General features: G+C 43.4%; 1 protein-coding gene across 1 annotated transcript; it reads right to left on the reverse strand.

Moving 5' to 3' along the window:
- Positions 1 to 35: 35 nt before the first annotated feature.
- On the reverse strand, positions 36 to 13,620 carry abcb9 (ATP-binding cassette, sub-family B (MDR/TAP), member 9). Its single transcript, XM_046345224.1, has 13 exons — positions 13,425 to 13,620; positions 11,539 to 12,278; positions 10,349 to 10,463; positions 10,038 to 10,168; positions 5,347 to 5,552; positions 4,932 to 5,129; positions 4,554 to 4,682; positions 4,215 to 4,403; positions 2,908 to 3,081; positions 2,502 to 2,661; positions 1,982 to 2,118; positions 1,195 to 1,518; positions 36 to 1,157 (listed from the first exon to the last, which is right to left on the reverse strand). Exons 2-12 carry the CDS (start codon positions 12,224 to 12,226, stop codon positions 1,282 to 1,284), a joined length of 2,364 nt encoding a protein of 787 aa, XP_046201180.1. The 5' UTR covers positions 12,227 to 12,278; positions 13,425 to 13,620; the 3' UTR covers positions 36 to 1,157; positions 1,195 to 1,281.
- Positions 13,621 to 14,702: the final 1,082 nt, after the last annotated feature.

Below are 14,702 nucleotides of genomic sequence, written 5' to 3' on the forward strand. Positions count from 1 at the left end.
CAGGAAATGTGTACAGATCCTTGTGACATGAGGCCATGCATTATCATGCTGAAACATGAGGTGATGACGCGGATGAATAGCACAACAATGGGTCTCAGGATCTCGTCACGGTATCTCTGTGCATCCAAATTGCCATCGATAAGATGCAATTGTGTTCGTTATCCATAGCTCATGCTTGACCATATCATAACCCCACCACCACCATGAGGCACCACAATGTTGACAACAGCAAACCGCTCGCCAACACAACACCATACACGCTGTCTGCCATCTGGCCGGTACAGTTGAAACCTGGATTCATCTGTGAAGAGTACACTTCTCCAGCGTGCAAGTGGCCATCGAAGGTGAGCATTTGCCCACTGAAGACCATTACGATGCCAAACTACTATCAGGTCGAGACCCTGGTGAAGACTTGGGCAAGCACACAGACAGTTTGTGCAGAATTTCTTTGGTTGTGCAAACCCACAGTTTCATCAGCTGTCCGGATGGCTGGTCTCAGACGATCCTGCCGATGAAGAAGCCAGATGTGGATGTCCTGGGCTGGGGTGGTTACATGTGGTGTGCGGTTTAGGCCGGTTGGCTGTACTGCCAAATTCTCTAAAACAACATTGGAGGCGGCTTATCGTTGAGAAATTAATATTCAATTCTCTGACAACTTCTCTGGTGGACATTCCTGCACACTCCCTCAAAACCTGAGACATCTGTGGCATTGTGTTGTGTGACAAAACTGCACATTTGTGGCCTTTTATTGTCCCCAGCACAAGGTGCACCTGTGCAATGATCATGCTGTTTAATCAGGTGCATGGATTATTTTAGCAAAGGAAAAATGCTCCCTAACAGGGATGTAAACACATTTTTAAATAAATTAGCTTACTATACGTATAGGAAAATGTCTTGGATCATTTTTTTCAGCTCATGAAACATGGGGCCAACACTTTATATGTTGTGTTTATATTTTTGTTTAGTGTAATATCACCACTCGGATTAACTAATTAGCGTGTTGCTCATTCATGTCCACAAGAACTGGTCAAATGACTTGAGTTGAATCTATTCAACCTAATGTGCAAATAAAACATCAAGGGTAATGTAATGCCTTGGTTTCGAGGCACTGCCCAGCAGTGCCAGTCAGTCAGTGTTAGCTACCAATAAAGCCCTAGATTTGATTTGATTTGATTTGATTTTGATTTTGATTAGGAACCTCTCTCAGTAGCGTTGTGTTCACATTTTGACTCGCTGGCACTGCTGCTATCATGTCCGCTCTGCCTCCACTGACTACCACCCTCAGATGTCCACCTCTGGAGGGTTAAGAACGGCCTCCGTCTCGATGCCCAGGACCTGCCTCTGTACCAGCTTGCAGTAGAGCCCCCCCTTGGCCATCAGTTGGCTGTGTGGTCCCTGCTCTACCACACAGCCGCGGTTGATGACTATGATGTTGTCTGCCCTCTCCACTGTGCTGAGGCGGTGGGCGATCACCAGCACTGTGTGCTGACGCATGATGTTGTTCAGAGCCTGCTGGACCTGAGGAGAGAGAACAGAGAGAAGATCCTAAGCGACACTAAAAGTCAAATATGAGATAGCATTCAGAAAACGCGATAAAGTGCCATCAAATGAGAGACAACCGATAAAGAGAATATGTCAAAGATGAAATAATAATACTGACCTTTTTAAGCCAGCATAGTTACAATGCAGAGAGTTTGGTTATACTAAAAAGGATTATCGAGGGTTAATAGTATCTAGTATAGTTGAAGACTTGGTCTGATTAAAGACAGCAGAGAGGACACCAGCAGCTGAGAGTTATTATAATAACATTATACTGCATTTAATGAACTAGGTTATTGTCATGAAACTTGAGGAGCTGCATATTACAGAATATACACCCTTCCTCTCTAAATCCATACGGTATCTTTATCTATAATTCACGACTTGATCTGATTAAACCCAGATCACAGTCACAGAACACTGATTTAGCCTGTCTCCTTACAACATGTTCGCTCTCTGCATCCAGTGCACTGGTGGCCTCGTCCAGGATGAGAACATGTGGATTGCGGATGAGTGCCCGTGCGATGGCCACCCGCTGCTTCTGCCCCCCTGACAACTGGGTGCCCTTCTCACCCACTCCTAAGAGAGGAACGAGGAACAATTTCATTGCGTTCGAGATCTTAAAATAGAAATGCAAAATCATATGCAAATAGTGAGGAGAGGCTGTTATTTTGTGTTACTCAAAAATTATATGGCCAATGTTCATACAGTATGTTGCAGTAAACATAACATTTTGCAGTTTTTAGTTTGCTATTTTTTCTAGATTCACTACTAGGACCCCTGGGGGTGCTTGGCCTATCCACAGGGGGTCCTTGAGAAGACTCAGGAGACCATAGGCTTACTGGTAAAATGCACATGATGGGGTACTTCAGATGTACTCTGGACAGATCAAAATTCAGATAGTGGTATAGTAACCAAAAAAGGTTGGTAAATATTAGTTTAGGCAATAGCATTAATATCACCTGTGTTATAGCCGTTGGTTAGACCGGTGATGAAGTCGTGTGCGTTTGCCTCGGTGGCAGCCTGCACCACAGCCTCCATAGGGATGTCAGTCAGTCCATAGGTTATGTTCTGCTCTACAGAACGGGCGAACAGGACAGGCTCCTGGCCCACTAGTGCTACCTGCAACAACAACACAGAGAGAGGCTCAGTCTTTCTGCACAGGGATCTTTACCAGTCTTCATCTTAAAATGAATATTGATGCCCTCTGGTGGTTGAAAGGAATAAGCTATCTAGCACGAGACAGAATATTTAGATTTCATGGAAAACTTCTCAGGTCGACAGTGATTGTGATTTAACGCAGAGGCTTAGTTGTACACATTGTAAACAACGAGTTAAAATGCCAGAGGAGTCATGTGGAGCACTGACCCGCGAGTGGAGGAAGCCATGCTGGTAGGTGTGCACCGGCCGGCCGTCCAGCAGCACCTGGCCTTGTTGTGGGGCGTAGAAGTTCTCTAAGAGACCCACACAGGAGCTCTTTCCACTGCCAGATGGTCCAACCAAGGCTGTCACCTCTCCAGGCCGCAACGTGAAGGATACACTCTGGAGAAGAAGAAGAAGATTAAGAAAAATGTCAAATCCCATTTCGCTGATATTTTTTTATCTAAAGTGACTTAGTCGTGCGTCCATACATTTTTTACATATGGATGGTCCTGGGAATCAAACCCACTATCCTGGCATTGCAAGAGCCATGCTTTACCAACTGAGCTCCAGAGGACCACCAAGAAGAAGACAAACCATCTGTTCATATATACCCAACCATCCTATCATAGGCATACATAATATCATTAATATAAGTTTAGACATGATAAAAAGCACTGTTGTGAAACTGACTAATTGACGTGAGCACATTTTAACATGTTTATAATCATAAAAGTAACCTAGAAACAGTGATTAGCGTGTTATGGGTTAGATGGAATGATCTATGTGCAGTTGTATTTTGCTAGAGGTAAAGTTCAAAAGAGGCCTGTCATTGAAACAAAAAGTTTCCATACGGGTGAGATAGGAGCCATATGTTAGATCTAATAGATTGTAAACTACTTCCCTATAACACGGTCTTATAGTTGTACTGTTTTATATCATTGTATCCTCTCAATATGTTTTGCGTCCTTATATTATGAATAGATTGCTTATTCACAGAAATAGCTCTTTGTGTATGAGGATAATTATCTATCGGACTGGGTTCTCCTCACTGATAAGAAGACCGTGAGATGCGTGGAGGTGTAGCAAAGGTTCCAGATTTGAGCTGGTACAATAGCACCACATGCCTAGCCACAGAGATGAATTGTTCCTACACACAGAAGGGGGGGTCTGTCTGGAAAGGGGGGGCGGGGTTGAGGCCTAGTTGGAGGTCATAAATATATGGGCTTGTGACTTCATATCTTGTCTTTGCAGCTGTATGACCCAGTGTGGCGAATAAATCTAGCACGAGCTTTTTTCGGAGTACGACTGGAATTTGTACCGGAACTTAGAACCTAACAGTTCCGACGTTGATCAATACAGTAGCTTTCCTGTATGATTGATAGTGTACTGGCTGGCTTTGCTGCATGGGGATGATATAAAAGCTTACTACTGGCATGAAACGATACAGAATTGCCTGACAACAGTGTTTCTGTCTATTGCTCCACTCATCAGTCTAGCTTTGAGCCCAAACCTAATGGTCAGCTGACACATACCTTTAGAATGTCTGTTTCGGGCCGTGTTGGGTAGGAAAACGTGACATCTTTAAACTCGACCAGTCCTTTGCAGGTGTCGGGGACCTCTTTCCCATCATGTTGGTGTTTGGGCTCCCTGTCGATATACTCAAACACCTTCTCAGCTGCTCCCACTCCCTGCATGAGACCTGTGTAGACCGATGCTATGCTCTGTAACACAAGTTATTCAAGACAGGGGGACAAAGGATAATAGAATTAGCTAGGTAGCTGTCTTACTTACGGTAATATAAGGTGGTTAAAGGGATAGGTTGTGATTGCCATGTGTCCAGTTAGAGATGTATATGAATGAGTCAGAAATACCTCCAGGCACTCTCCTAGCTCCAGCTCATATATGACGAAAGATATCAGGGTGCCTCCACTCATCTGCTCAGTAATGACCAGGTGACCGCCGTAGAAGAGGATTGCCACTTGAAGAACAAGTTCTGAGATCTGGAGCAAGCGAGAAACACATTTGAATGTGCCCCACAACCAAGCTAAAGTGAGCTGATACAGTGGATGCAGTAAAACACACAAGACATAAAACATGAGAGAGCTCCTTAACACTCAGTCCTCATCTGAGCTTTCTTTTATTTATTTAACTTGTATTTAACCAGTTAAGTCAGTGAAGAACAAGTTCTTCATTCTTATGTACATTGACGGTCTTACAGGCGGTAGCTACTGTACATTGGTGATACCTACACAACTGGACCACATGTAGAGGGCGTAGGCCAACGCTTGCTTCTTGTTCAGTTGAAACATGACATGCAGCCTGCTGTAGTAGGAATCAGCCTCCTGTTCCTCATTGGCAAAGCTGCGCACCGTCTTCATGGATGAAACAGTTTCCTCGGCCACCTGGTTAGCCTGAGCCAGGGCAGTCTGGACCTCTTTGGTCAATCTCTGATGATGAGAACCGTGGAAAGTTTAACAAATAAAAGTGCAAACTAAATACAGTATGAATGAAGCTTTTAATAAACAAGTGTTCAAATGTATTACAATTTAATACAAGGGCTGGGGTGAAGTGTGTATGTGTGTATGTGTGTGCGTGCGTGAGAGCTTGTGCATGTGTGGGTGTGCATACTTGTGCATGTGTGTATACAAGCAGCAGAGTGAATACCTTGTAGTACTCCCCATACACATTGGAGATGACTGCGATGAAGGGGAATCCCATGATGGTGACCAGAGTCAGCTTCCAGGACATCCCGAACATGAAGATGAAGAACCCTATGCCCTTAACCATACTCCTCAGGAACATGTTGACATTTTGAGAGATCAGGTCACTCACTTGAGTAGTGTCAGAGGTCAGGCGAGAGGTGATGTCACCTGCAGGACAAACATTTTTTTGTGTATTTTTTCCAAACTCTTTCTGAATTATTTTCATTATTTAATGACAGGTTAGGAGCAGAAATATGAAGGCAGAGTAGAGGGAGAAATGTGTAGGGCTTTTGGGCATTTGGGGATGAGACTCCGAGCTTAGGAGAAAAGCTTTTACACTATAACACTTAAACCCCACAGGCTTTAACATAGTGTTGGGGCAAAATGGTTCTGTTACAGTCTTATGTAAAGGCTTGAGTTGAATACTGTAAGAACTGGTTAGAACCTGTTCTTGTTTGTACAAAGCTTGTACAAAGCTTTATTAAAGTGGAGCCAAGTACCCCTTATCTCTCATTTAGCCTTTTTTTAAACTTATTTTTTAAACTTAATTTGTACATCATTTTGCCACTACCGTCTCTGAGAATTTCTGAGAAATCGTAGGTGATCGAATAAACCCCCACTTCCTTCCATTCTGCTAGCAAACGTGCAATAGATGGACAATAAAATAGATGACCTAAGTGGAAGATTAAACTACCAACGGGACATTCAAAACTGTAATATCTTATGCTTCACGGAGACATGGCTGAACGACGACACTATCAACATACAGCTGGCTGGTTATATGCTGCACCGGCAGGATAGACCATCGGCGTCTGGTGAGACAAGGGGCAGCAGAATATGTATTTTGTAAATAACAGCTGGTGCACAATATCTAAGGAAGTCTCAAGGTTTTGCTCGCCTGAGGTAGAGCAATAGCCATGATAAACTGTAGACCACACTACCTGCCTAGAGAGTTTTCATCTGTATTTTTCGATGTTATTTACATACCATCACAGTCAAAGGCTGGCAATAAGACAGCATTGAATGAGCTGTATTCCGCCATAAGCAAACAAGAAAACGCTCACCAAAGGCGGCGCTCCTAGTAGCCGGGTCTTTAACTTCTTGGTGACTGGGGGGCAGTATTGAGTAGCTTGGATGAATAAGGTGCCCAGAGTAAACTGCCTGCTACTCAGCCATAAAAGCTAGAATATGCAGATTAATTTGTATATTGGATATAGAAAACACTCTGAAGTTTCTAAAACTGTTTGAATGATGTCTGTGAGTATAACAGAACTCATATGGCAGGCGAAAACCTGCCATATGAGTTTTCAACTCATAGCCTATCGAAGATACAGTGGGATATTGGCCATGTTGCACTTCCTAAGGCTTCCACTAGATGTCAACAGTCTTTAGAACCTTGTTTGATGCTTCTACTGTGATGTGGGGCCGAATGAGAGGGGATTTAGCCAGGTGTCTGGCAGATTGCCAAGAGTTCGTGACGCGCGGTCATGTGAAAGTTAGCTTGCATTCCATTGCTTTTCTACAGACAAAGGAATTCTCCGGTTGGAACATTATTGAAGATTTATGATAAAACAACCTAAAGATTGATTCTATACTTCATTTGACATGTTTCTACGACCTGTAATATAACCTTTTGAACTTTTCGTCCGACCTTTCAGTTGGAGTTGCACACGCGCTTGGATTTGTTTACCAAATGCCCTAACAAAAGGAGCTATTTGGACATAAATTATTAACTTTATTGAACAAATCAAACATTTATTGTGAAACTGGGATTCCTGGGAGTGCATTCTGATGAAGATCATCAAAGGTAAGTGAATATTTATAATGTTATTTCTGACTTCTGTTGACTGCACAATATGGCAGATATCTTTTTGGCTTGTTTGGTCTCTGAGCGCCATACTCAGATTATTGCATGGTGTGCATTTTCCGTAAAGCTTTTTTGATATCTGACACAGCGGTTGCATTCTAAAGTTCCATGTATAATAGTTGTATCTTTTATCAATGTTTATTATGAGTATTTCTGGAAATTGATGTGGTTCTCTGCAAAATCACTGCATGTTTTGGAACTACTGAACATAACACGCCAAAGTAAAATTAGATTTTGGGATATAAATATGCACTTTATCGAAGAAAACATACATGTATTTTGTAACATGAAGTCCTATGAGTGTCATCTGATGACGATCATCAAAGGTTAGTGATTAATTTGATCTATATTTCTGCTTTTTGTGACTCCTCTCTTTGGCTGGAAAAATGTCTGTGTTTTTCTGTGACTTGGTGGTGACCTAACATAATCGTTTGTGGTGCTTTCGCTGTAAAGCCTTTTTGAAATCAGACACTGTCGCTGGATTAACGATAATTTTATGTTTAAAATGGTGTAAAATACTTGTATGCTTGAGGAATTTTAATTATGAGATTTTTGTTGTTTTGAATTTGGCGCCCTGCACTTTCATTGGCTGTTGGCGGGGTGGGACGCTACCGTCCCGAATGTCCCAGAGAGGTTAATGCAGGGAAACCAAATTTCTATCAGTATGTTAAATGTGCAAAATAAACTCTGGACCACCTTTACTCCACACACAGGGACCCAGTCAAAGTTCTCCCTCGCCCTCCATTTGACAAATCTGACCATAGTTCTATCCTCCTGATTCCTGCTTACAAACGGAAATTAAAGCAGGAAGCATCAGTGACAAGATCAATAAAAAAGTGGTCAGATGAAACAGATGCTAAACTACAGGACTGTTTTGCTAGCACAGACTGGAATATGTTCCGGGATTCCTGCGATGGCATTGAGGAGTACACCATATCAGTCATTGGCTTCATCAATAAGTGCATCGATGACGTCGTCCCCACAGTGACTGTACGTACATACCCAAATCAGAAGCCATGGATTACAGGCAACATTCGCACTAAGCTAAAGGCTAGAGCTGCCGCTTTCAAGGAGCGGGACTCTAATCCGGAAGCTTATAAGAAATCTCGCTATGACCTCCGACAAAACAACAAACAGGCAAAGCGTCAATACAGGACTAAGATCGAATCGTACTACACCGGCTCTGAGGCTAGTCGAATGTGGCAAGGCTTGCAAACCATTACAGACTACAAAGGGAAGCATAGCCGAGAGCTGCCCAGTGACACAAGCCTACCAGACGAGCTAAACAACTTCTATGCTCGCTTTGAGGCAAATAACACTGAAACATGCATGAGAGCAACAGCTGTTCTGGAAGACTGTGTGATCACGCTCTCCGCAGTCAATGTGAGTAAGACCTTGAAACAGGTCAAGATTCACAAGGCTGCAGGGCCAGACGGATTACCAGGACATGTACTGTGAGTATGCACTGACCAACTAGCAGGTGTCTTCACTGACATTTTCAACCTCTCTCCGAGTCTGTAATACGAACATGTTTTAAGTAGACCACCATAGGGCCTGTTTCCAAGAACACTAAGGTAACCTGTCTAAATGACTACCGGCCCATAGCACTCACGTCTGTAGCCATGAAGTACTTTCGAAAGGCTGGTCATGGCTCACATCAACACCATTATCCCAAAAACCCTAGACCCATTCTAATTTGCATACCATACCAACAGATCCACAGAATATGCTATTTACATTGCACTCCACACTGCCCTTTCCCACCTGGACAAAAGGAACACCTATGTGAGAATGCTGTTCATTGACTACAGCTCAGCATTCAACACCATAGTGCCCTCAAAGCTCATCAATAAGCTAAGGACCCTGGGACTAAACACCTCTGCAATTGGATCCTGGACTTCCTGACGGGCTGTCCCAGGTGGTGAGGGTAGGTAACGTGATCAAAACAAAGGATATAATTGTGGACTACAGGAAAAAGAGGACCGAGCATGCCCTCATTCTCATCGATGGGGCACGACAAAACCTATTCCCCCCCAGGACTGTAAAGATTTGGCATGGGTCCTCAGATCCTCAAAAGGTTCTACAGCTGCACCATCGAGAGCATCCTGACCGGTTGCATCACTGCCTGGTATGGAAAATGCTCGGCCTCCAACCGCAAGGCACTACAGACGGTAGTGCGAACGGCCCAATACATCACTGGGGCCAAGCTTCCTGCCATCCAGGACCTCTGTACCAGGCGGTGTCAGAGGAAGGCTCTAAAAATTGTCGAAGACTTCAGCCACCCTAGTCATAGACTGTTCTCTCTGCTACCACACGGCAAGCGGTACCGGAGCGCCAAGTCTAGGTCCAAGAGGCTTCTGAACAGCTTCTACCCCCAAGCCATAAGACTCCTGAACACCTAATCAAATGGCTACCCAGACTATTTGCATTGTCCCCTCCTCCCCCCTCTTTTACACCGCTGTACTCTCTATTGTTATCATCTATGCATAGTCACAATAATAACTCTACCTACATGTACATATTACCTCAACTAACCGGTGCTCCCGCACGTTGACTCTGTACCGGTACCCCCCTGTATATTGTCTCGCTATTGTTATTTTACAGCTGCTCTGTAATTATTTGTTACTTTTATTTCATATTATTATCCACATTGTTGGTTAGGGACTCGGAACCTGTTGTATTCGGCGCATGTGACTGAGAAAATGTGATTTGCTTGATTTGATTTAATCAGAGGAACAAGGGAAAAGCATGAAGGGAAGGAATAAAGAGAAATCTTGAGAGCTCACCTGTGTGGTTCGAGTCAAAGAAGCCCACCTCCTGACGCATCAGAGATCTGAAGAGAAGATTCCGCAGGCGAAGATTCAGTCTGGCAAAGATTAGATTAAAGAGGCCACCTCGTACTCCAATAGCTATAGAGCTAAGGAGAGACGCAAGAAATGAAACGCAGTCAGAGATACATTATGTAATGTATATATTGTCGAATCAATAATAGATATGCAGCATGTGCAAGACATCAAAGAAGATATGGCACACAACAAGGACAACCAGTTAACAAAACACACGCCTTGTGATCACTGTTCACTTCAGCATGGCTTACCTGACTAAGGCCAACACAGTGAGAGTGATCAGGGGCTTGGTGAAGTACTCCATACTCTTGTGAATAACAATGCCATCTATAGCCTGCCCAGTGTAGTAGGGGATGAAGGCCTCACCTATAAAGTGGATTACAGTGTACCATTAAATGTTATGAAAAATAATAAGCACAATTGTGTAAAATAGAAATACAGTTTATAGATATATTTCGATTTGTCTATAATGAAATGAAATGAGTAGGGTAGAGTATTTTTTTCATTTAACCTTTATTTAACTAGGTAAGTCAATTAAGAACAAATTCTTATTTACAATGACGGTCTACTCGAGCCAAACCCGGACGATGCTGGGCAAATTGTGATACAGCCTGGATTCAAACCAGGGACTGTAGTGATGCCTCTTGCACTGAGATGTAGTGCCTTAGATGGCTGTGCCACTCAGGAACCCCATCATGCTTTATTCATGGTACATGAGTCATTAATGTAATTTGTCACTCCTATAATTAAACAATAAGGCCCGGTGGGGTGTGGTATATGGCCAATATACCAAAGCTAAGGGCTGTTGTTATGCACAATGCAACGCGGAGTGCCTGGACACAGCCCCTTAGCTGTGGTATATTGGCCATATATCACAAACCCCTGAGGTGCCTTATTGATATTTTAAACTGATTACCAACATAATTAAGGCAGTAAATAAATGTTTTGTCATACATGTGGTATACGGTCTGATATACAATGTATATCAGCCAATCACTATTCAGGGCTCGAATCACCCAGTTTATAATGAGTAGTAGAGCAACCTTGCAACCCTGAATTCAATACCATGCTGCTATGAGTTCAGTAATAAAGTCTTAAATACAAATGCATGGGACCCAAACAGAACTTCCAAGAGGCTGGTTATGTTTCTTCATTACACATCTTCTGTGTAACTATCTCATGCAACACTGTGTAATATGCCAGCCTCACAATGGTGATGATCTCTACATTAATCAACTTGACTTGTCATCTGTTGGGCCCACGAGTTCTTCCTGACCATGGCCAGGCCAAATAACTGATATGACCTGACCAGGGAAATCCTCAGTTCCCTAGTTATTGTCTGTACTTAGAGCCCTGCGTTGTTCCTGGTCAGGTCATGTGTTCAGGAAAAACGCAGGGCCCTAGTCGTCTGTGCATTGTAATTAAACAAGTTGCCACTTACACACAGCAGAGATGAGGAGGAAGAGGAAGGCTACAGAGAGCAGCCCAGCGTATTTACTGCAGTAGGACAGCAGACGCCCCAATGTGGCCCCTGAGTTCTTCTGGTCCTCTGTTCCTTTCCTGCTCGCCCTACTCCTCTTCTTCTCCCCATGCTTCTGCTGCTCCTCCACCTCCTCAGTGCCATTCTCTCCTGCTGCCTCCACTAGCCTCTCAGTCTCCTCACAGACATTTCCTCCACCATCTCCTTCTCCGTCAGTCACGATGTTAGGAGCCCTTCCCAGGAGCCTCCAGAGGAGCACGGTCCCCAGCACTGACACACAGGTCCAGGAAAACAGACTGAGGAACCAGGGTTGGTGAGCCAGATCGCCCTGCTCTGAGAGCATCAGGAGCTTAGCTAAGGCATAGGTGCTGACGGTCAGGCAGATTAGGAGAGTCAGAGTCCCCAGGGCAGAGACCCTGCATGGGCCGTCCACTCTGTTCCATAACACCCCTATGGAGGCCCCAAGCAGAAGGCAGACTCTGACCAGCATAATCCCCCAGAGGTCCAGGACGGAGTGGAGAATGTCAAAGTTCTGCACATCCTCTGTGAATATTGCAGTCTGGCAACCATGTAAGTAGAGGACAGTGGTGACAATAACATCCACCAGGATAAATAACAAGATACAGCTCACCACTACTATGACCCCCATTACGTTTCAGTCTATCTGTGGGGAGATAGTGTCCTGTGAAGAATGAACAAGTCTGGGGAGAAACAAGAATACAAAAAGCTAAAACTGTAGCCTATTGTTTTGTTTTAATATTGTTGTTATTACAATACATTTATAGGCTATTACAATTATATGACGTTTTTTTTCGAACAAGTGTTTTGAATTCAACCCAAATGGAAGTTCACCGAACTACACTGAACAAAAATATTAATGCAACATGTAAAGTGCTGGTCCCATGTTTCATAAATGTTCCATACGCACAAGAAGCTTATTTCTCTCAAATTTGGCGCACAAATTTGTTTACATCCCTGTTAGTGAGCATTTCTCATTTGCCAAGATAATCCATCCATCTGATAGGGGCAACAGGTAGCCTAGTGGTTGGACTAGTAACTGAAATGTTGCAAGATTGAATCGCCAAGATGACAAGGTAAAGATCTGTTGTTCTGCCCCTGAACAAGGCAGTTAACCCACTGGCTGTCATTGAAAATAAGATTTTGTTCTTAACTGACCTGCCTCGCTAAATAAAGAGCATGATCATTACACAGGTGCACCCTGTGCTGGGGACAATAAAAGGCCACTCTAAAATATGTAGTTTTGTCACATGCCACAGATGTCTCAAAGTTTATGGGAGCATGCAATTGGCATGCTGACTGCAGGAATATCCACCAGAGCTGTTGCCAGAGAATTTCATGTTCATTTCTCTATCATAAGCCAACCTCCTATGTGAATTGTGCAGTATGTCCAACCTGCCTCACACCCACAGACCACATGTATGGCATCATGTGGCTTATGGTTTGCTGATGTCAACATTGTGAACAGGGTGCCTCATGGCGGCAGTGGGGTTATGGTATGGGCAGGCTTAAACTAGAGACACAATATCGATGACAATTTGAATGCCCAGAAATACCGCGACTAAATCCTTACGCCCAAAGTGAGGCCCATTTTTAAAGGTATCTGTGCATATCTGTATTACCAGTTATGTGCAATCCCCAGGTAAGGGCCTAATGAATTTATAAAAATTGACGGATGTCCTCATATGAACTGTAACTCAGTAACATCTTTGAAATTGTTGCATGTTGCGTTTATATTTTGTTCAGTATAAATGCTTACCGTGATCAATGATCACAAATGCACCCGTGACATCAGGTTTCGACAAGGTTACTGTATCACATTGACCTACCGTGCGGCGCTCTTATCTCCTCTCGGATATTCGATCACTTTCCTTGATACAGTAATTTATTATATTTTAGGCGACATGGCCTAATCGCCACTCTGTCGCATTCTGAGTTCATATCGATTTGCACTCAAACTGCACTGGTGATCCTTTATGCAATGTATATGGAAACCGGTAATATAAATGGTGCGAGGCTCCTCCTACAAGATCATCCCAGGACGGAACTGGCGGGGCAATCCAGAGAGCCGCTCCTTCTGACACAGTGCTCCCTGCGCTAAATCACGTGAGTCTCGTCAACCGGACTAAATAGCCAGAGCCTGCGGTGTATTATTATGAGGTTTATTCAAAGAGTCTCAGAGATTGTGTGTGTGTTTTGTGTGTAAGAGAGATCATTTGGACAAACATTGGATAACTGATGTATTTATTTATTACAATGTGCATTAAGTGACTCAATTTCCATGTGAAAGTCATGTTTATCACTTTAGGGGTACCGAGTCTGTTAACAAGACGTTGTTGTGTGGTGATGTCCCTATTCAAAGATTATTCAGTAGAATGTGTGGCCAATGGGGAATTTTGAATCCATGCACAGCAATAAACTTTTAAGCCATCATTTGGTATGGACCCCAACCAATGAATAACATTTCTTCCCTAAAGCATGTAGCAGAGCTGAAATTCAAAGTATTCATGAATGACTGATTGTGGATATGAAGTATCCAAGTGTGGGCCCCCAAAAAACTGATGCTGGCTCCAAGTGCACTGCTCCATGACATCAATGCGACTTCATATCCGATTTTGAAAAGAGGTGGAAATCTAGGTGTATTCTACATGATCTAGTGTAAAAGTATTAATTTCGTTCACCTCTTGCTGAAAACAAATTGGCCTTTAGCACCTACAGGCATCACAATAGCAATGACAAGACCACAAATCCACCAGGCACTGCTAGAGAGATCCTATTTATTTGGACATGTGACCAACCCAATAATTCATCAATATTTTTGGTCAGGATTCTTGATGTTGGTTGCCTCTATGTTTGCCAATCTTCTCTCAGGGGTGAAGCTGCTTAGCTATGTGGACAGAATGTCTCCATCGCAGCACTGAAGCGAGACAAATATTTGAGCCATCAATACAGTCACTGTATGAGTCTCAATTCTGTAGCCTGTATACCATAACCCCAGCATAACAGGCCTCAATGAACATCAGAAACCAGGGGGTATTCCAAGTCACTCTTTTTGTCATCTGAGCAGCTTTGCTTAGTGGCGAGGACTGTTTCTACAGGGAAAGACA

Source organism: Oncorhynchus gorbuscha, linkage group LG04 (genome assembly GCF_021184085.1).
Source record: "Oncorhynchus gorbuscha isolate QuinsamMale2020 ecotype Even-year linkage group LG04, OgorEven_v1.0, whole genome shotgun sequence".
NCBI classification, from domain to species: Eukaryota; Metazoa; Chordata; class Actinopteri; order Salmoniformes; family Salmonidae; genus Oncorhynchus; species Oncorhynchus gorbuscha.

Coding starts and splice junctions, on each gene's coding strand:
- abcb9 (XM_046345224.1), bottom strand. CDS start 12,226: ATGGGGGTCATAGTAGTGGTGAGCTGTATCTTGTTATTTATCCTGGTG. Junction 4,683..4,931: donor TCTACATGTGGTCCAGTTGT/GTAGGTATCACC, acceptor CGCTTGCTCCAG/ATCTCAGAACTTGTTCTTCA. Junction 3,082..4,214: donor CCGAAACAGACATTCTAAAG/GTATGTGTCAGC, acceptor CTTCTTCTCCAG/AGTGTATCCTTCACGTTGCG.